This window comes from Watersipora subatra, chromosome 6, assembly GCF_963576615.1.
Source record: "Watersipora subatra chromosome 6, tzWatSuba1.1, whole genome shotgun sequence".
In the NCBI taxonomy this organism is placed as follows: domain Eukaryota; kingdom Metazoa; phylum Bryozoa; class Gymnolaemata; order Cheilostomatida; family Watersiporidae; genus Watersipora; species Watersipora subatra.
The window spans coordinates 47865942-47889315 of NC_088713.1; the positions used below are offsets into that span (position 1 = coordinate 47865942).

Genomic DNA, 23374 nt, shown 5'->3' on the forward strand with positions numbered 1-23374 from the left:
TTTTAATTGGCTAATCAAATTATTAGTGATCGCGATTTTAGCAGCTTTCGCAATTTGTATAGTCCAAGACACGTATTACGACACCCAATAAAAGTATGAATGCAATTTAGGGTAGTACATAATAGTACATAATTAAAAGGAGACGAGAGCTTAACCTTTTAGAGCATTTTCCTTAAAGTGGTTACAGGGCAGACAGCTTTATTCTATGAGCATTGTTTTGTAGAACAGTTAATTATAGTTCAGCATGTTTGTGTGAAATCTAGGACAAACAAACACGAATTCTCGTCGTTATGCACTTGTTTAATAGAAAACTATGCCAAGAGCAGCATATTATCACATCAGAACTCTACAGTTTTGAGAAATTTGTGTAAAATGGTCGAATACAATGGAATCTGTACTTACGAAAGAATCTTCATACAGAATTTTCAAGTTACGAAATGTCTCTTCGTAGAAGTTGCATTGACTTATGAAAACGTTTCTCGATGCCTAAGGCCTTTAGTATTTTGTTTGGTTCGTGAGTTTATTTCCCATATTGGCCCGTTTGTGCACCGCGGTTACAATATACAACCTGTCGTACTCATTTTTATGTGCTAGCGACAGTCAGTAACCGACTTGTGTTTTGTTTTTGTTTGTACATTATGGAGTCGTTTTTGAAGTATTGTCTTAGAAATTTGTACAAAACAGCCTAATACTCGCTACAAAAAAATCTTAGTACCGTACTTGCTGGTACGCCCCTAACTTTTAAGTCCATAATGTTCAGGAGTTAGGCTTTGATGCATGACTGGTTCTGACTGCCTCCTCCTTTATTGTTATTTGTTGAATGGCTTACGTAACTTGTTCTGCTAGGATCCATTTAAAAGTGATCATCACTATTGTTCATTTAGAAGACACACTCGTCGAGTTACACTATGATGGTGCGTTGCGGATTAATGTGGGCACATTGTTAAAAAAGGATGAGCAATTCTACACTAGTCGTGACGCCACACTTCTGTCTCACTTAGCAGCACACTTTCAAAATACGAACGACTGAAGTTTGGAAAATGTTTAAAAGTTGACTTGCAACAAAATTCACATGCAGTGACAACACCTGTGATGGTCAAAAAATGCTGCAGAAATTGTTCGCACTATTTGGCAGAAATATGGGTCACATGATCAGATTATGACTAGTTTATTAGACCAAACTGAAGCGAAGCTGTAAAGTGACGAGCATCTATATTTGATAAGGGCTTTTCGGTAAAACCTGAAGTGTTTGTCATAAACTAGTGCTACGAAATGTTTTATATTGAGCCTTTTATTGGCTTTTCAATTCATGTGATAACATCACGTCCCAAAACAATAACCATGTCGAGTTGAGTATATTGTAGAAATAAAGGGATTCCAACCTACGGCAGTTTCGTGATGGCTGCGATTAACTGTTCGTTTTTGAGCTTTTAAAAGCTTGTAGTCACATTTCCACATATTTTGCACCTACTACACAACAGAGTAAGACATGGTGAATCTTTTGATACCAAATAACTGTAATGCAAATTTTATTGCAAGTCAACCTTTAAAATGGAATAGCTTGCAGGGCGTTTTCTTGTGCATCATTCTCAAGTGATGTTTCCATCTTTCTCAAACATGAAACATTTATAAGATGCAATTTATACAAATTTTTGCGAATACCAAAACTGCTAGTCTTGTTGCGTTTTGCCGTTTTCATATTGTGGATGACAGAAACTTGCGAATGTAAACATTGATTAAGCAATTATTGACGTACATGTAAATCAACAATTTAAAATGTGATCGATCACTGTTTGAAGTTACCAAATTTTTTGTCACGCTTCAGAAAAGATTTTTGTCATTGTTGGTCTTTACTACAATAAAATATGCATCCATCTGTCTGTCTGTCCGAAGCTACGGTAGGGGGGAGGGGGTTGGGGAAAATATTGCTTCATACCGGATTCCAACTTGTGATATTCAGTTTGGTGGATCAACACTTCAGCTAGCACCAGTAGCGATCGTCTGCATTCCGAGATGTTGAAACAATTGTGCAGACCATTGTTATCTCTGCTTTCTCATCACACCTGCCGATATCTAATGGCACACCAAACTGACAGGTTACTAGAATATATACCAGAGCCATGTGTCTAACATGTATCCGCTGAGGAAATAGGAGTTGTTTGTTTTTTGCAGTTCATATCTAGTTCCACCGGTGTAGTGTTTGCTGTCGAGAAGGATTATCTGGAGAAAATATCCAAACCTTATGTTCTACACGCGACAGTTCAACCAGAAGGGGACACGTTTACTAAAGCCTCGTCGAGGGCGAAAGCCATGTTCCGCAAGGTCTTGGATCAATATCTTAACGCAGGTGAGCATCCATTTTTCATCTTTTTTATGATATACAGTGTTGAGTTGCATTTCAAAATGCATATATGATTTGATATAACTTGTTTTAAATGCGTTGAAACCTTCAGGAATAAGTTGTGTGGTCTTTGTGTGATCATACAGGTGCTTGATTACAGGTGTGAGAAATAACCTGGAGCCCTTTGCTTGAAAACTAACAATCGCACCTACAATATTGTTACTCATTGTGAATTCAGTCAATAGCCATAAATTATATATTAAGTGAATTATCATCTTGTCCTGATTTCAAATATGTAAACCTAACAACTGTCAAAGTTATGATATGGAATGGTTATTTAGACTAAATCCTGATCGTTTTATTTTTTTATTGTTGAAGATAACTTGTACAGATATGATCATGTCGCATACACATTTATTAACTTAATGCAAGTCATTTACATTTATATGACTTGAAATAAACATATTTGTAATCAAAACAAAATTATATACAGTGTACGACGTGTTAATATGTAATTTATGGCTATTTTTGGAAACAAGAAATCATTTAAGAAACCTATATGATTAAATGTTCATAATTTAGGCTAATGACTCATTTAAAAACATAATTCTACAACAGTCTGGTCTAAATATTTGAAATCAAGACAAAATAAGATTTAATATATAATTTATGGCTATTGACTAAATTCACAGTAAGTAACAATGTTGTAAATGAGAGTTTTAGTTTTCCACCAAACAAAGGATCCAGTTGATTTTGCTTAACACTGTACTTTCTGCTTGATATTCTCATATCTCATATATATTTTCAAGTACATAGCTAGGAATCCTCCATAGAATTTGGTTGGTCGATATAAAACTTTTTAACCTTTCAAAGCAAGCTACAGACTGACGGAATGCACCTGCAAGTAGCATTGTGTTTGCATGAGCATACAGCGGTCTCTTGAGATATGAATTTAATTCATTCTACATTATAATCTTAGTTGTATGTCAAACAATTGTATCTCAAAGCAATTCTTCCCATTTAAAAGAATGTAATATGTATCAATGCGATCCAGCGATATGAAACTACCCAAATAAGGTTAGATAACATATAATATAGCAATTTGTATATAAATAAACTAGTAAAAATGGTAACATAACATATTGATGTAGGATAAATGTGAATAAAACCATTTAAAAATAGGTTTTTCTGTATGTTACTTACCGCTATAATCTTATGCTTATCTTCCTTTGATATCATTTTTTTAGACTTTCTTGTCATCACCTTTGACTTTAGCCTTGAGTCTCATGGTTGACAACATAATAAGGGTCTTTAGCCTTGAGACCTATGGTTGACAACATAATAAGGGTCTTTAGCCTTGAGACCCATGGTTGAGAATATAATAAGGGTCTTTAGCCTTGAGACCCATGATTGAAAACATAATTAGGGTCTTTAGCCATGGTTGATCACGTAATAAAGGTGTATAATCCAAAATAAAACAGAGCGCAACGAATAAGTAAGTATTTGGGAACGGAGCGGCGGCGACAACCAAACAGGCTAAGCAAACACACTGCTCCTTAGCGGCACTCACAGCGATCATCAATTCGTATCTCAAATCTTTCATTGTATGTCAGAACAAAATCTGTAGAATCTTTCATGTCGTATTTCACACGAATCAGATTTACTGAGTTGATGCCCAATGAACATAATCTTTATTTTATTTTTGTTTTCATTCCGGCACAGGCTGGATTTATTAAGAAACGCTTTCAACATGTTTTCACATGAACAACAAATTATATGTGGACAAAGATACTATCGCTTGTAATAACAGATATGGGAAGGTCATAAGTATAAATTGCAACGGTTCATAAAATCTGTCAGGTTATTCATCAATAAATTAATGTTGAAACCCAAAGATTTGTGCAGTTCATCTTTTTTATAATGCTTATAGCCTCAGATACATTGCTATAGCTTGTTTCACATGGTTTAAAGATAGGCTGGTTAGAATTTGTCCCGTCGATTTCTCTAAATGCTCTGTAAACATACGAGTACCTGATGCTTATGAAACTGTATGTTTATTACTTATGAACTATAAAACTATCGATGTCATTTTTGGAGTAGTCTTTTTCTTATGAGCGTTTTAACCGCGATCAAGTTTTGCCAATTTTAATCTTGAAACACCCTGGCAGTCAGACCACCTAAAACAAAAAAATGAAAATATCAAATAAAAGGAAAATATATGTTTTTTTCTGATAAAATCTTTTAAAATTTCATGTTGGTGACCTTCTAAATTACATTAATGCGTCACTGTCTTAGTAATTTTTTGTAGTAGCATGTCAACATGGACAGTTAATTAATGTATTATATGACGAAAGGGAAAAGCAGTTAGGTCGCTCATGCCATTTGATTTGAGGGATAGGTTTCAGCTTGCCAACAGGCTGATGAACAATGATCGTGAGCAAGATTTGTTGCCATAGGGTAAACAATAATTATTCATACGTTTGAAAAATGACATTGTGATAAGGCTGGACTTGCTAAATGGGCTCCAGTCAAAGGTTCACAGACTTGTTCAAATACAACAAAGGACTGCTCTAGTTTAAACAGTACTGCCTTGTCAGGAATAATCAGTTTGCTCTCTAGAGAAAAACAACTACCCTAGGACACTCATATTTCGCTAGTATTTAGTTTTGTGAGTAGCATACAGAGTAAAATTTTGCTGCAACTTAATTTCGCAGCTCTGATGAGTGCGAAAATATAGTGATGTGAAAATAAATGCAGTGGAACAAACATAATTAGATTCCTCAGGTTCGGTTCACCGGTAATAAAAAATTTCAATTTGAGACTAGTTTGTAATTGTCAACCGCAGGTAGAATTGTGTGGGCGATATCGATGATGCAATTTGATCGCTTGCTACCATTTGTTTCTTGGACTATCAATGAACAAAGCTATTTAATTTCGCGTTTTCGCTCGTTCGTTATGATAATTTACTTTTGCTCATGAAATTTTCGCGAGAGGATGGCTTCGCGAAAACGCGAAAGTTAGATGAGGCGAATACATAAGTGTCCTAGGTACAGATTTAGAATGAAGATATGCACCATGTTTTGATTGTGCGGATGGTGCCGATTTGGAATTGTGTGCACATTGAGTTACAGCACGATAAGTGTTTCATTGGACATTGACATGTTGCGGATTGACTCGGGCGCTTTCTATGACAGAGGTCATAGCGGCACATTCTTGTATCACCTAGCAGGGCGCTTTCGAAATAGGAACGAGTGAAATGTTGCGCATCATTCACAAGTACTGATTCTATCTTTCGCAGGCGCGAAACATTGGGTCAAAGTTTGCGAATAACAAAACTTGATTAACGTATGGGTTTTGCTGCTTCCATCCTGCAGACAACGTAATGTGTGATAAGTGTTTCAACCGACATTTGCACGATGCGGATTAATGCCCGTACTTTGTTATGAAAGATAAGGATTGCTAACACAGAGGTGGCGGCAACGCATTCAGAAATGTTCAAAGCGAAAAAAGAATGACTGAATCATGCGTCATGTCATGGAAACAGCGAGTTTCTAGTTGATAATTTCAGAATAGTATAGCCTTGTTATCTTAGACAGATGGAAACACGCAAAGCTACAGACATTCAAAGGAAGCGCTTTTTGGTATTTTTATTCGTTAAATGGTGGTCTCCATCAAAGATTTTTCAATGAATATAATCAGTGAAATATTTCAACTTTTCCCAGGGATACCCAAACTGCTATTTAAAATTTCAATATTTATAGCCTCAAAAAATGTCAGTAACATTGCAAATTGACAGTTGTGAACAGGTTAATAATTGATAGCTGTGAACAGGTTAACAATTGACAGCTGTGACCAAGTTAACAATTGACAGTTGTGAACAAGTTAACAATTGACAGTTGTTAACAGGTTATAATTGACATCTGTGAACAGTTCAACAATTGACAGCTCTGAACAGGTTAATAATTGACATCTGTAAACAGATTAACAATTGACAGCTGTGAATAGGTTAACAATTGACAGCTGTGAACAGGTTAACAATTGGCAGCTGTGAACAGGTTAACAAGTGACAGCTGTGAACAGGTTAACAAGTGACAGCTGTGAACAGGTTAACAATTGAAAGCTTTAAACAGGTTAACAATTGACAGCTGTCAACAGGTTAACAACCATGTTAAGTGAGCATAGCAGCAAACCTAAAATAAACTTACATTAATTTGTTTATTTGCTTAATATGTTTATTTCAAGTCATATAGGTGTATATGGTTTGAAATAAGCAAATAACAATGTATGTGGTGTGATCATATCTGCACAGGTTGTTATCTTTAACCATTAAAATAAAATGCTCAAAATCTACCCTAAATAATCATTAAAAACATAATAATGTTTGGTTTATATATTTGAAACCAGAAAGTAATGAGAATTAATTTAATATATAATTTAATAATTTAATATATAATTTAATAACTTAATATATAATTTAATAACTTAATATATAATTTACTAACTTAATACATAATTTAATAACTTAATATATAATTTATGGTTATTGACTGAATTCACAATGAGTAACAGTGTTGTAAATGAGAATGTTAGTTTTCAAAGAAAGTGGAACAGTTTATTTTCCACACCACTGTAGCTACCGCAATGTTTGTTCTTTTTCTAAATGTATTACTACATTTAACCTTGACAAGCTAACTTTTTTTTTAAATAATGGTACAACCTTATAGAATAAGTTTTCTGAGGTTTTATACTTGTCTTCTCTCATATAAAATGCGAATTTCCGATGTGGAAATAATGTTCTTTAATAGTTTCACTGAGGTGTTTGGTCCGTATTCCATGTAGAGCTGGGTGATTCTCTCTAAAATCATTTTGATTCCATTTTTATATTATGTATGCGATCTTCAGTTCGATTCTCAATTTTATTACAAAGGAACAAGTACTTAATTAGAAGTACAAACCAGCAGTAGTTTAATACTACCAGCATAGTCCATATCTGATCGTAAAATAAGTACATACTAACAGTAAAGGTACGGCCACACGTGCCGATTTTTTTCGTTGGTTTCGACCGAAATCACAAAATGAATAAAAAACACAGAAGCATTTGGCAGAAATTCACAGAATTGCCAATTGCTCTGGCACTCCATTTCATCCTTAAGAGCACCACTGATAGCAAGGCACAAACAATGGCCAAAGCAATACATTCGAGGAGTCATGAGAAGTCTACAAGCTTTCACCATGTTGCTAGCATTGCACTCAAATTGCACAATTGCAATGACCAGTTGTCTGAGGAATTTTGTACAGCCTCTTGAATATATTCAGCATCATGATGTTCTGGAGTATAGAGGCACTGTAGGCATCTACTTTGAAATTACCAACTTCTATCAATAAAATGTATGGTTAAAGCCATGTAGGGGTCTGACGTATTACTTGACCAGAAGTCTGAAGTACAAGAATACATCGAGCAATGGTCTATAAGTAAACACTTCTGCTTGTCCACTTCAGAATTGTAGGGTTTGGGTAGTAACTGATTGGTGAATGCCTTTCTACTAGGCAGCCGATAGCGACGATCTAAAACTGAGGGCAAATTTTGAAAACCAGATTTTTCAATGGTCTAGATGGGAAGTCCATATTTGACAATAGATCTCACAACTGCTTAATTGATTTCGGCTAGACGCTTATCTCCGGCTTTGTCAAATCGTGCTGTGCAAACAAAGTTGTTAGTGACAGCTGACTGCCGTTACCACGGCTACTATTACTAGTAGTGGTTGATGTTTGACTAGATATTTGCTCATTTTCAACAAGACCGCTATAGTCAGCACTATGATTCCTCCGTACATGATTGCGGAAGTTTGTGGTATTACCACAACAGCTTGCTTGCATTCATGGCACCAAGCCTTGTGTATATTTATCTCGTCAAAGTACTGCCAAACGAGCAAACGATGAACCAAATGATGTTTTCGTGCAGTAAAAAAATTTCCAAATAAAAGCTGTATGTGTCGCTAAAAAACACAAGTTTTTTATAAAATGTAATTAATAAAATAGTTTATAAATTTGACACAATAGAATATAAAGAAGATGGATTTAGTAGATTTGGTGCCAAAAAATCGATCTAGCAGCGGAATCAAAACAAGATCGTCAGAACGATTCATCACCCAGCTCTAATCCCATGTAATGTTTAGTGAAACTGCCAAGTGACAAAGACCTTGTTCTTTGGTAGGGCAGACGACTCTCTTTTGAGAATGACTTGCATGATACAGTTACCATGGAATAGCATGCCTATATTGAATCTTAGCACTGGCTAAAAATGTAGTGAAAAATGGTTGTGCTGTTGTGTTGGTACGCTATCAGTCTTCCTGACCTTTGTGACCTTACACGCTGTCATTCACTACCACTACTACTGCTGATTTAACCGTTCCTTAGTTCAGGGTTAGCATCAATAACTCATGTCTCCTAATCAGATTGTCAGGGTTACAGGCAGCGCTGTTGTTGTTGGCTAATGGTGATGTCTAAATTTGAATTGAATCAATCGTTGCTTTACTTTGTAGGACTTTGTACTTTGAGTTTTAAAGCAATTCATGGATGCAGCTGCCACGAATTTTTTCCAACGCGAATTCGGCTTGTTTATATTCCTAGTATAGGATGAGCACAATCACATAGATCTTGTTGCCACTTCAGTTTGGCTCTATGCGAAAATCGGGGCTGTACATGAGGGGTAACTACAAATTGTTAATCTTGCTGTGTGTTTTTCAATTGGCACTCTATGTTAAGCCTCAAGGGTCAATATTATAACAAGTGTGTTTGCTAATATAATTACCTGTTTTTCACCATTGATTGTCATTGTACCCTTAGCGTCTCTATGGATTAATCTATGCTTCAGGGTCCCATGACGCTTTGCTAAACTCGGTGAGAGCTCCGAGCAAGGAACCTATCCCTGACTCTTATGTTCAGTCAGTGATGGAGATTCTCAGCAATCGTAGATTTGTCCTCTCGCTGCTCTTCTATGGTGAGTCTGAGCTCTCCTCGTTTAGTCAGGTAGGGGCAGTGGCAGGTCATCCCTCTCTTTTAACTTTTGTGGTCAAAGCAAAGCCAGGCCCAGCTTGCTCTGCTTTCCGCTTGAAGATTGAGATTATTTTATAGTGATAAAAATGTAATTTAAAATGCTTCGTTCATTATGCAGTAGGCACCCCTATAACGCAAATATTCTTTCACATATATTCCATTGGCCGTAAATAATTTATGTAAAGTTTTTGCATCATATTATGTAAGGAATTCCTTGTAACAGGAAGTGTCAAATCAATGCAAGTTCCCAAATTTGATTTGAATAAATAGAATTTGGAAACTTGCAACTGATTTGACGCTTTTAGTTACAATGAATTTCGTACGTAAAAAAATTGCTGCAGAATTGTTACCTAAATTCGTTTCGTTCATTGAATTTTATCGCAGAATTTAATTCAATGGAATTAAATTCCATAGTTAGCTTCACAAGTATTGTTTTTCCTTTTTTGAAAAAAACAGCATAAAGTGGTATCTATTGTGTATATACCCTTGACTGTATTTTACACCTGTACAATTTTTTTTCCATAGACGTTGCCGTGAAGAAAAACGTTAAAGAAGTCAATTTAAATTGACATTGAAGGTGTGCGCTCCTTTAATGTTAGATTATTGTAATCACGAACCCTAAACCAAGCGAAAGTGACACGAAAAAAAGGAAAAGTTGTCGATAAAAACAATATATTGCCACAGTTACTGTACAGTCATTAAATTAAATGTTAAGTTTACTTTTTTCTTTTTTGACCTAAAGCTGAGTTTGGGATTATTTCAGAACAGATTTGGCAATTTACTTGTATTTTACTGTCCATATTATGTAAAATCGCTACAATGTAAATATTCTCAGAAAGTTGTAAGAGCGTCCATTGTGTTTTCATTGCCTATAAAGTCAGCTAACTAATTTTATACCTGTGTTATTATCGGTGTAATCACTTCCAGCCTGTGATTACACATTCTTAAGGCTTACCCCTAACACCTAAATCAGGCACATCACCTTATCACAGGCTAAATCATATTCTGTTACTGCGCTTATAAAGAAAAATGTGTACCCAACTTTATCATGCCACCATTTCTGAAGTCCCTGTAATGTAAACGTTTCTCGGAATGGATTGTTTACATTGTAGAAGCCTTTATTATACTAAAAATACTTTTATAGGGGTTAACAGTTTACCAAAAACAGTAAGGACTTAGTGATGATTCAGTTAGCAAAAACCATCCTATGCAGTAACAACATTGTTTTTACAATCTAAAAATTATTTGCAATTTTGTTTTATCATAGGTATTCTGCATCCTGTTTATAGGGCAGCTAATAAGACTCTATCAGTGTTCAGGCAATTTTATTTAGACTAAAATCTAGGCTATTTGTAGGGAGCGGTGACAGAAGTATGGAGGTGCATGGTACAGCGACCGAGTCTATTCCGGCCGTTTCCCTTGACTACACATGCGCAGGTGTATACCAAACATATAACCTCGGTAACAACACCACACCCATGACAGACATGATCGGCGGAAAATCCAGCTGGTCTCTTGGCGCATCCATCACTCGTTTCCGCCTTTACGAGGTATGGCTTATCTCAGTTGTTGCCGTCTGCTATAGTTCATAGATCAACAAGTGTCATTACCAAAGTCATTACTGCAGCACTTATAATATCGAATCTGCTATCTACTGACATCCAGGAAAACACTAGTATATTTAAGATGCCTGCCGGAGTCATCTGCTTGTTGTTGAGCTGTCTCTATTCTTGCAGTGACCTTTCATCCATGTGATCCACACCCTGCTTACTGGCTGCCAACTGTGTTCTACACCTAGATTAGCAAAGCTGTTGTGTACATGCAGCCTTCATCCATGATTTTAATGGCAAACTTCTTAGTATATGTCTTACTTCAGAATATAAAATGCAATATAGAATTCAACGCGAATTTCAATTAATTATAAATTTCAACTCATTATAAAATTCAATATAAAATTCAATTCAATGTAAAGTTTAATTCAATATAAAATTTAATATAAAATTCAATTAGCTATAAGATTCAATTCATTATAAAATTCAATTCATTTTAAAAATCAATTCATTTCAGTGATGAGAAGTGGCCAAGATCATGTTCTTTGGTAGGGTGGATGAACCCATTTTGAAAATGATTTACATTATACAATTACAATGGTATAGCATGCCAATATTGAATATTATCACTGGCTAGGAAACTTATTGTTCCTTCTGATATTCCTTCTTTCTACTTTTCTCAATTCAAGCTTATGTTTGGTTTATCGGCTGTCAGTATTATAATTGCTAGGTCACTGTTGCTAGGTCACGGTTGCGAGGTCACGGTTGCTAGGTCACTGTTGCTAGGTCTCGGTTGCTAGGTCTCGGTTGCTAGGTCTCGGTTGCTAGGTCTCGGTTGCTAGGTCACAGTTGCACGCTGATGATATGCTTAGCAACCTGTTATGGCTTCACATGATGCCGATAAATAAATTAAACTAGATTAATGCGTTGCACAGGTGATTTGAGTATTCATCATAGATGAATACGACTCTTATTATAGTAAGGGTTAGTTGAATGCTTGGTGTTGCATGGGTGTTTTAAAACATTTTTTGCATAGAAAATTTGTTTTTAATTGACTAAGTTTTTTTACCCAATGAATTTGAGTAACTTAAGCTCTTATTTAAGCTCCTTAATAAGTGCTGTTATTGTAACTTAAGCTAGTAAAAAGTAAAAGCTAGTAAGCTTTAGGAAAAAAATTGTGTCATGCTCTTTAAGCGTGCTAGCTGACACATAAGAATTGTGTCATGCTCTTTAAGCGTGCTGACACATAAGAATTGTGTCATGCTCTTTAAGCGTGCTAGCTGACACATAAGAATTGTGTCATGCTCTTTAAGCGTGCTGACACATAAGAATTGTGTCATGCTCTTTAAGCTTGCTGACACATAAGAATTGTGTCATGCTCTTTAAGCCTGCTGACACATAAGAATTGTGTCATGCTCTTTAAGCGTGCTGACACATAAGAATTGTGTCATGCTCTTTAAGCGTGCTAGCTGACACATAAGAATTGTGTCATGCTCTTTAAGCGTGCTAGCTGACACATAAGAATTGTGTCATGCTCTTTAAGCTTGCTGACACATAAGAATTGGGTCATGCTCTTTAAGCTTGCTGACACATAAGAATTGTGTCATGCTCTTTAAGCCTGCTGACACATAAGAATTGTGTCATGCTCTTTAAGCGTGCTGACACATAAGAATTGTGTCATGCTCTTTAAGCGTGCTGACACATAAGAATTGTGTCATGCTCTTTAAGCCTGCTGACACATAAGAATTGTGTCATGCTCTTTAAGCGTGCTGACACATAAGAATTGTGTCATGCTCTTTAAGCGTGCTGACACATAAGAATTGTGTCATGCTCTTTAAGCGTGCTGACACATAAGAATTGTGTCATGCTCTTTAAGCTTGCTGACACATGAGATTTGTGTCATGCTCTTTAAGCTGACACATAAGAATTGTGTCATGCTCTTTAAGCTTGCTGACACATGAGAATTGTGTCATGCTCTTTAAGCTTGCTGACACATAAGAATTGTGTCATGCTCTTTAAGCTTGCTGACACATAAGAATTGGGTCATGCTCTTTAAGCTTGCTGACACATAAGAATTGTGTCATGCTCTTTAAGCCTGCTGACACATAAGAATTGTGTCATGCTCTTTAAGCGTGCTGACACATAAGAATTGTGTCATGCTCTTTAAGCGTGCTGACACATAAGAATTGTGTCATGCTCTTTAAGCGTGCTAGCTGACACATAAGAATTGTGTCATGCTCTTTAAGCTTGCTGACACATAAGAATTGGGTCATGCTCTTTAAGCTTGCTGACGCATAAGAATTGTGTCATGCTCTTTAAGCCTGCTGACACATAAGAATTGTGTCATGCTCTTTAAGCGTGCTAGCTGACACATAAGAATTGTGTCATGCTCTTTAAGCGTGCTGACACATAAGAATTGTGTCATGCTCTTTAAGCCTGCTGACACATAAGAATTGTGTCATGCTCTTTAAGCTTGCTGACACATAAGAATTGTGTCATGCTCTTTAAGCGTGCTGACACATAAGAATTGTGTCATGCTCTTTAAGCGTGCTGACACATAAGAATTGTGTCATGCTCTTTAAGCGTGCTGACACATAAGAATTGTGTCATGCTCTTTAAGCTTGCTGACACATGAGATTTGTGTCATGCTCTTTAAGCTGACACATAAGAATTGTGTCATGCTCTTTAAGCTTGCTGACACATGAGAATTGTGTCATGCTCTTTAAGCTTGCTGACACATAAGAATTGTGTCATGCTCTTTAAGCGTGCTAGCTGACACATGAGAATTGTGTCATGCTCTTTAAGCTTGCTGACACATAAGAATTTTAACCAGTCAGCATTGGAGACTGGCAGGTGTAAAAGATATGCTGTGTTATTCCATTGTATAGCTATGCAACCGCATGGTCTACTGGCTTAGCAAAATTTCTGCAGACTTGTCAGTTTCAAGTTGAAATCCCATATGGAGCGTTCTTAAAACTTTTTTCGTTTCTAAACTTCATCGATATAACTGGACACACGTCAGACAAATTACAAACGCTGAGATATTTATTTAGACTAGCTGAATGCCCAGCTTTGTACGGTTAATAAAATAATTACCCGATAATATGAGTAACTAATAAGCTCTAATAAGCTGACTTACTATAATAAGGGCTGTGTTCTCCTTCACCGTGTTTTAAACTAATTAACTGGCTCACTATAATAAGGGCAGAGATCTAGTGTGAAGTGAGCTTACTCTACGCATAATGATCTCTAAAGGTATAAACACACTAGGCGATATTTAGAGCGATATCGCGCTGCGTGGCGCTAATCTGCGCTAGAATTCACCCAGCGTGCTCATCCAGAGCGATAACGCTAGACTTTCTCTGCACAACTTTATCGCTAGCGAGATGCATTTCGATTGGTTGGATTTTACCAGAATGCAATTTTATGGCGGGTAATTATTTCTTATCGATGTTAACCAACATACAGTAGCGACAATTTGCTATTTTGTTAATATTGAAACATATTCAGAACGAGCACTGAATTGTTCATAAATTTAATAATAGCACTCCCAGTCATGTGCACCATAACAAACAAAAATTGCAAAAAACCCAAGTTGAAAACCAACATTTGGAATCAATCGTTGCGCAGGTTGACCATCTTGAGAACGGTAAATATTTAATACATTAGGCCTAAATATAAAAAAATCACTACAAAATAAAATATGTATAAAAATAGTGAAAAATATTACAGTTAAAAATGCAATAATCGTTTTTCTTATGTCTCCTTGTAGTGTAGGCAGTGTACAATCCGTGAAAGTGAGATAGGTTTAATAACAAATGCGTAAGTTGTTTACGTTGTCGCCTAGACGGCGCCATATTGACTGACCTAAATTCATTAACAACTCCGAAGAAACTAATGATACGGAATTTTATTGGCAGTTTGTGGGCGTGCCCATTATATCGCTTGCTAGTGAATCGCTCAAGTGTGTTTATGCACACGCTAGCGATATCTCCGCCCTCCTCATGACGCTCGCGATAAAATCGCCTAGTGTGTTTACACCTTAACACAATCATTAGCTTTGAGTGCGCTAGTATTTTCGCAAGCGATGCAGAAGTATGCTCTATTATTTCCCAGCTAACGACAGCATAGTGTAGTGGATTAGTGCGCCGGTCTGGAGACCGGGAGGTTCAGAGTTCAAATTCAGTGTCAAGTTTCATTGCTCAAATTTTATCGGTTTAACTGGACACATGACAGGCAAACGACACGCACAGAGATTTATATATATGAATTATGACCTTTGCTGATGATGAGGTCAAGGCCATGACATCTAAGCCATATTTTGTAAATTGTTTAATGTAAGACCCTGCATCTACTCTTCTTATCACCTATCATGCAATAAGCTTTTTATAAGCTATCATGCACTGTAAGCACATAGTGATATTATTAGAGGTTTTATAAACACGTATGCTGGTTTATTTTTGTTAACAAATATAACAAAATTTTGTGGATTATCATGATCTTTGATCACCCATAAGTGAACTTTAAATAAAGATTTAAAAAGTTTTAATGGAATTGTTATTTTGTCAGATGAGAATTAACCAATCCCATAATTGTAGGATAGCAGTCTGTTGATGGACTGTTAAAGATAAACTTACACAAAATCTTTTGTAGATTTTATCAGAAAGCATCAGTATTTTTCTACCATTTGTGATTGCCTTTGATGTTTGAGGCGATCTGACTTCCAGGTTGTTTCAAATTAAAATTGACAAAACTTGATCACTCGGTTCGAACATTCAGAAGAAAAGTGCGGGTGAAATATTGTCACTAGTTGTTATCGTTCCCGATATTTGTAATCGGCTATTGCATTCAAGTTGAAGCATTCATCATATTCATCTATTCATTCATCTTTATCCATCATTTTTTTTACGTCATCAAGCTGTTTGCACATGCGCTCGTTCACGAAAAAGCCGCCATATTTGTAGAAAATGATCGTTATTCTTTTATTTAATAGTACTTTTTGGTGTTGTTTTGATACTATAATAAAAAATTGCAAACAAAAGCATCGGTTTCAAAAATTCATTGCAAAAGCTTCGTGTTTCTAACGATAATATTGTCTATAAATATGACCGACAACAATAAAATGATGTCACGAAAAAACGAAGGATTACGTCTGTCTCCTTGCAACTATAGATATTTCACAATCATACTTTCACTTGATCTGAGCATTTTGACCACGATCATTTTGATCTGGAAACATCCTGGCTATCAGATCACCTCAAACATCAAAACCAATCACAAATTATAGAAAAATATCAATACACTCTGATCAAATTTACAAAACTTTTTTGCGAATAAAAGTTATAAAACTTTTATGCTAATTCATCTTTAATGACAGCATTTAGAAGGTTTAGGAAGCCATGACTGTAATTTCACACTGAGCACCTGTTATGGGACATTACTTAGATATACACTGACCATAAGTACTGATGGAAACAAGTGGCTTTGGGAGGGTTAGGACAGATTTGAACATTCATATTGAACATCCGCTCTAGAAGGTTAGCAAAGGTCACAATAATTGTTAGCATTTTGTAGATTTAAAAGAACGATATGTTTCTTGAAAACCATATTTCTACAATTGCAGGTAGTGTTGAGCTTGTTGGACATAGAAGAGACAACGAGTGAACACGCTTACGAGGGAGTTTTCTACTTCTGCAATCTTAACACGTCTCAGCTGCTATTGCATAATGACTGTGTGAAATATAGCCAATCAGAATCCTATATGGTATGTGACATTTGACTAGTTTGAAGCAGGACTTGGCTAGTTCATACTATATCCTCGTATGTCAGTGTTAGTCACACAATACTTCGGTGATCGTCTGCAATAACATTGTTAACACGATCACAAACCCATCCGCATTTACATCAGCGAAAGTTCCACAATATAGCTTTCTCATTATACAATGCAGTCATGGAAACAGTGAAATAGTCCCGCAGGAACGGTCATGAAAAAAATATGAATCGAGCAATCCACGACAGTCAATACTCATCGCTGACGTGGTTCACATCGTATACAGGTTCGTGAAGGTTTGGCCAACCATCGGGAAAGTTTGACAGCTGCAAACGTTTTCGAAGTGTTCACGTTGCTGCGACGATGTCATCGGTTTATGGTGCGCATAATCGACGAATGATCGACGAGAAGACAACACCAACATATGGCGATATAGTGTGAACCAGCCTTTAGACATTAAATTGCTGAGCAGTTTTTCTGCGTAGAGAGAAATATAATAAAATCACTCAATTATTTGCATCTTAGACTGAGAACTTATGTTCATACCTAAGTTATTTTTTTGAAGTCATGTATTCCCGTTTGCAGTCTACTGTTAAGCTTTACACCTAAACCTGTTTTATATACAGTGAAACCTCTATTTATGAAAGATTTCACATTCAGAATTTTCAAATCCCCGAAATTTTGCTTTGACTAATGAAAAATATTTCTAGATACGAAAGGCCCACTTGTATTTTTCATGTTTTGTCCCGTTTCCTTCTCATGGGTCCAATGTACACTCAGTGTCTCACTCAGTTTTAATTGCTAGGGAAGTCAGTTACTGTAAATGACTAGTGGTTTGTGTTTATTTGGTTTTTAAATTGGAGTTATCGTCTATCACATGCAGGGTAGGACAACTGCTTTTCTAGTCAGTCAAGTTCTACATTTTCTCTATGATGGCGGATTTTTTAGTTCTTATTGATGTCAACTAATCTTTCTACATGGAGTTTTAAAAAATATCGTTTGAGCAAAATGAAAACAAGACAATAATAATACTACTACCTCTTTTGACCACTGGCGTTGACATTAGTGAGGACATTAATATGTCTCACGATTCACGGCATTCGCTTAGCATCGTCTAGATAGCCAAAATCAAATGTAAACAAACATACCACTCAAAGATTTTCTTTCTTTTTTCACTGTTCTTCTTTTTATGTACAACTTCTATTTATTTTGTTATGTAATAATATAATTCTAATATGTAATTGTTACAGGTTTAGACACATTACATGTATTTAAAATTTTTACAAATGCTATGTCCGATTTTTATGGTGCCTTGGAACGGGTTAGAGCATTTACATGGTAACATCGGCTTTTTTCTACGAAATCTGTTACTTACAAAACAGCTTCGGAAATTAATTAATTTTGGAAGTAGATGTCTCACTGTATTTACATTATAATTATCAGAAAATTTTTAACTATAGCAAGATATGCCATTGGTCACATTTGCTCAGCAGTATTTGAAGAAATTAAAGGTTTATTAGTGGATACTATTGCTATACAGTCCGCATAATTAAAACTCGAAGGGACCAAGCCAAATGGTTTGAATTAACCAGAGTTAGAATTATAAGAACCATGTTGTATCTCGTATTTTACATTAGATTAATATCGTATTGTTGATGGTCTGTTAAAGCACATAAATTACATAATTTTTTTATTGTATTATTCAATACATCAGAGTCTTGGCTTTTGAATGAGCTATTGTTTGCCATGGTGAGACAGACATTGGTTGGTGTTTATAGGATTTCCCCAGAGCTCTACCGCGAAAAAGTTTACTGGCATAGTCTCAAAAATTGTGATGCCACAATTCTCATATTCGTTGTTGTGTGCTCTTACCGCTTATTTATCAACTACGAAAGTGATGATAATGACGCTAGTGGCAGGCGAAGGTAGGACAACTCCAGAGAACGAATGAAGATGACAAAGGAATCAGTGCCATTAGTTCTCCATGTACATATTATTTCTATGATAAGTACCTCAGACTCCAAGAACCATACTATATTTTCCCGATGATATTATGCACTAGCTCTTTATTTTTAATGCGATGTTAAGGGTGACAACTGAGACTAATTAATTTCAAGCATTGCGTGATCTCGCGAAAGTGCAATTGACATTTAGTCCTAGGGCCACGCAACGCAACCGCAGGTCATAATTTAATCGATGTGATTTCATTACCTTTATCAACGACAGCACATATATTGAAGCATAATTGATTAACCCAGAACATGTGTTTGTATTGGTCAGGTGTTAGCACAATCGCGGGCATTGTTGATTATCTAGAATCTTAGTTTATTATTAGCGCTCTCCGGGTTTAACAGCACCGATTGTCACAGAAAAACGCAGCCTTAATGGCAGCGAAAGGGATCGACGATCTAAGACTAAATGAGAATTATGACGCCACATTTTGAGTACCTGAACCAAGTGTTTTTTTTGCAGGACGTACTTTTGACACCCCGGTTTTCATAGTTCTATTATTCTTTGTGTATTGAATATAGGCCCATTCGAAAGCCAAGACTCTAATGTATTGAAATAATAAAAAAATTTTGTAATTGATGTGCTTTAAGCCCTGTGAGTTCTCAATGCATCTTATACTTGTTCATGTAAAATTTTAGTAAATTTTTAGTCTAAATGTTAATGACTTACTCAAGAATAGATACACTATTTAGGTATTACGAATAAAGTATGTATGAATTTTATAGCTCGTATAGGTTTATTTCATTGTACGATAGATATATACAAAAGATTTACAGACACAGACTTATTGAACAGAAGAGTTGGTGAATTGTGTAATTCAAACTTTACACTGTACGCCGTTTTCAATGTCGAGTATTTGCTGATAATGCTCAAGTCAAGAATAGTTTTGGCTTGCAGAAAAAATCTTATCTCTATTTTAATCTCTATTTTTAATCTCTATTTTTAATCCATGTTGATAAGGTAGATTTAGAGAGTTCCTCTCTTTCTGCTATCTCACTTGATTTTATTCTTTGAATGCCATTAATAATATCCACTTTATACTGGTAAGTTTTCGTTTTGTAATTTTGTTTCGATTCTGAAGACATCTTTGCAAATATAGAACAAGCTTTGAATAAAGCTTGAAACTGATAGCCTTTGATCATTCACTTTTGTATCCAAGATAAATCTTCAGTATTGCTCAAGTTTGATGCGTAGTCATAGCGCACTGATTATTTTCCAGTGAGTCCATTTTCAATTTTTTTGGAGCTCACAGATTAATAACGGCTTTACCAGTAGTGCAACTTGTTCTATCAAGGTCGTGTGTTAGGTGTCAATTTTGAGCTTGACCTATTAAATTGACACGCCTCTCACAATCACCAAAGAATACATGTCACAGCAGTTGGGGTTGATTCTGTGATTGCATTTAAATTAGCAAGAGTTGATTTGAATTAGCCAGGCTATTTACACTGTAAGTAATATAGAGGGACAGGGACCTACAAATTGTTTGAGTTGAGCAGAAATTCGAATTATCCAGGTCCAGCGTGGTTCCCATATACGCCGCAAAGTACTGACAACAGCACCACAGGCTGTTAGCGGTGAAATGTGAACCTACACGCCGGGTACCACCGAATACCACCGGTAGTTGTCGGCGGACAACGCAAGAGTTTAGCGCGGTTCAAATTTTGCGAAAAGCCGCAGGCAAAACCTTTCTGAAATGCACTGTACAGGTGAAGGTCACCATTATCGAAATGGCATGGCGAGCGAACATTTTCATGTAGATATTAGCAGCTTTATGTGAAGCCGCCTAGCGTCGCAAGCATTTTGCTGCGCAAGATTACCGCCGGGCCTCGCAATCGATATGGGAACCAGGCTTTAGGTTTTCAATTTTTTCTGAGATATTTTCTCGCTGAAAATAAGCATATTGTTCATTTATACCTCTAGTAAGATCCTAGTATGTTATTCTGCATCAGTCTTCGTTCATTGTTTCCAATTCCAATCTCTGCATTGCGAACTTATTCTTGCAGTTATCCCACCCGTGCACTTTGAAGACCCTTGACATAAGTACCATGATCTTCAGCAGAGACCAAGTGCAACGTCAGCTCGAAGCTAAAACATGCCATACTAACAAGGATTGTTTGTAGGTATCCCAGGTGTTAGACTTGGCTGTATGTTCATAGCAATTAATCTGTCTGTATGTCCATGCCAACTATTTTGTTTGTCTGTATCAACAGTCTGTCTGTATGTCCATATCTACTAGTCTGTATGTCCATTTCTACTAGTTTATTTTTTATGTCCATAACTACTGGTCTGTCTGTATGTCCATATCTACTAGTCTGTATGTCTATATCTACTAGTCTGTCTGTCTATATCTACTAGTCTGTCTGTATGTCCATATCTACTAGTCTGTCTGTCTATATCTACTAGTCTGTCTGTATGTCTATATCTACTAGTCTGTCTGTATGTCTATATCTACTAGTCTGTCTGTATGTCTATATCTACTAGTCTGTCTGTATGTCTATATCTACTAGTCTGTCTGTATGTATCTATATCTACTACTCTGTCTGTATGTCTATATCTACTAGTCTGTCTGTATGTCCATATCTACTAGTCTGTCTGTGTGTCAATATCTACTAGTCTGTCTGTATGTCATATCTACTAGTCTGTCTGTATGTTTATATCTACTAGTCTGTCTGTATGTCTATATATACTAGTCTGTCTGTATGTCCATATCTACTAGTCTGTCCATATCTACTAGTCTGTCTGTATGTCCATATCTACTAGTCTGTTATTGCGCTGTGACGGGTCGATAAGGCCGGACTCACATAGACCTGTGCTTTAGGTTCTACTCTTGCCGAGGCATATGCAGCAACGGCCATTGCCAATTGTCTACGCTCACATCTATGGCAGGCATCTTGCAAATCTGTCAGCTTCTTCGAAGAATGGAAGACCAAATCCTCGAGGGGTCCAGTGGGCAATTTTATAGCATCATTGACAGGTATTTATAAGTTTATTAGCTTAATGCCCGGCGTTTGACGGGTAATAAAGAAATTTTTGCACAAAAATTTTGTTTTCAATCAACATGTACAGCCTTCACCATTCCAACTTTTAAATTAAAGTGGTTGTTTAATGTGTTTATTTATTTCTGTGTGTGCTATGTTTATTAAAGTTTATGCTACATATATATATATATAAATATGTATATATATATATATATATATGTATATATATATATATATATATGTATATATGTGCTGGGTAGCGCGGTTAGTATGCATATATTTATAGCATTTTAGGACAGTCTGGGTTCTTCTAGTTGTTCAAGCATGCTAGGTGATGTGTGAAGGATGCATATTTTAACCAATCGCCGTTAAAGATTAAAAGGTATAATAAGTGTTACCACAACTAATCCATAGTATAGCGTGTGGTTAGCGCCTGTCTGCTAAACTAGCATTTTTGAGTTCAATTTCAGTGTGAAGCAGTTTTTATGCGTATCTCATCGCTACAAATGGAAATATGACAAATGAACACTTAATTGTGTGCATATAGATGAGATTTTCAAGTCTACGATTCTCTAACTCCATGGAGATTGGCTGTGGTGTCCTGTTACTGTTCAGTATTTGGCTGTGGCTCATTATTAATGAGCTCTAGGCAACTTGTTCCTTCTGTTTCCATAATTTTTTATCCATAATTTTAAATTCAGTTATGCTTCTTTAAGCATGTACGAAGGAAATAATGAAGTACAGTCAAACATGGATAACTCGTCCACAGATAGCTCGAACACATGGTTAACTCGAACGGTTTCTTTGGTCCGTTCCCACGTAATGATAAATTGCAATAGATAATTCGAACGCAACACTGTTAACTCGAACTGTTTTTCCCAACGGCTACCGAAACGGTTGTTATCGCTTTAGAAAATCACTTTATTCAAAGCCATAGAGGTAAACCTCAATTTTGCGTAATTCATAAGCGTCGTTATTACCACACTCGGCAAAATATTTTTGTCAACGACTTTTCTAAAGGTTTGGTGAAATTTGATTTATACCAAACATCGGCTTAGCGATCGCCCTTCGGAAGCAAGGTCAAGTGAGGTAATCTTTGCATAAACTTCAAGAAAAATCAGCAAAATTGATTGTGGGTAAAACGCTTTTTAGATTGACATTGGCAAAACTTGATCGTTGTTGAAATGCTCAAAAGAAAAGACATCTTTTTCTTTTGAGCATTTCAACAACGATCAAGTTTTGCCAATGTCAATCTAAAAAATGTCCTGGCAATAACATCACCTCAAACAACAAACCAATCTCAAGTGATAGAAAAATCTCTATAATTTTTGATAAAAACGTTTTAAACTTTACATTAGAAGCATTTAATTTGAAACAAGCCATTTGTGCTTTTGATTTATATTAAAGTTTGTATAGGTACATGTATCTACTAATAAATAAGTAAATACATGGACTTGTGACAGTGCTCTAATAACGTGAACGCTCTGATAATTCGAACACTTTCGCTCGGTCCCGTGAAGTTCGAGTTATCCATGTTTGACTGTACGTTTTGGCGATTTGAGGCTGCGATACTTTTGATTTTATGAATGCTCCATGAGTGTGCCGTCTATTTTTTCAGAATTTCCCAAGCAGAAAGTTATTAATCGAGAATTACTGCTTCTCACTACTA

General features: G+C 36.1%; 1 protein-coding gene across 1 annotated transcript in view; it reads left to right on the top strand.

The window, feature by feature from the left end:
- The window catches only part of LOC137398587 (uncharacterized), a 47249-nt gene that overhangs the window by 22364 nt on the left and 1511 nt on the right, over positions 1-23374 (top strand). Inside the window, exons 5-10 of the mRNA XM_068084747.1 lie at positions 2173-2347; positions 9216-9341; positions 10754-10947; positions 16571-16711; positions 20731-20843; positions 21546-21701. Of these exons, the coding sequence (XP_067940848.1) occupies positions 2173-2347; positions 9216-9341; positions 10754-10947; positions 16571-16711; positions 20731-20843; positions 21546-21701 (905 nt within the window). The remainder of the gene's footprint in view (positions 1-2172; positions 2348-9215; positions 9342-10753; positions 10948-16570; positions 16712-20730; positions 20844-21545; positions 21702-23374) is intronic.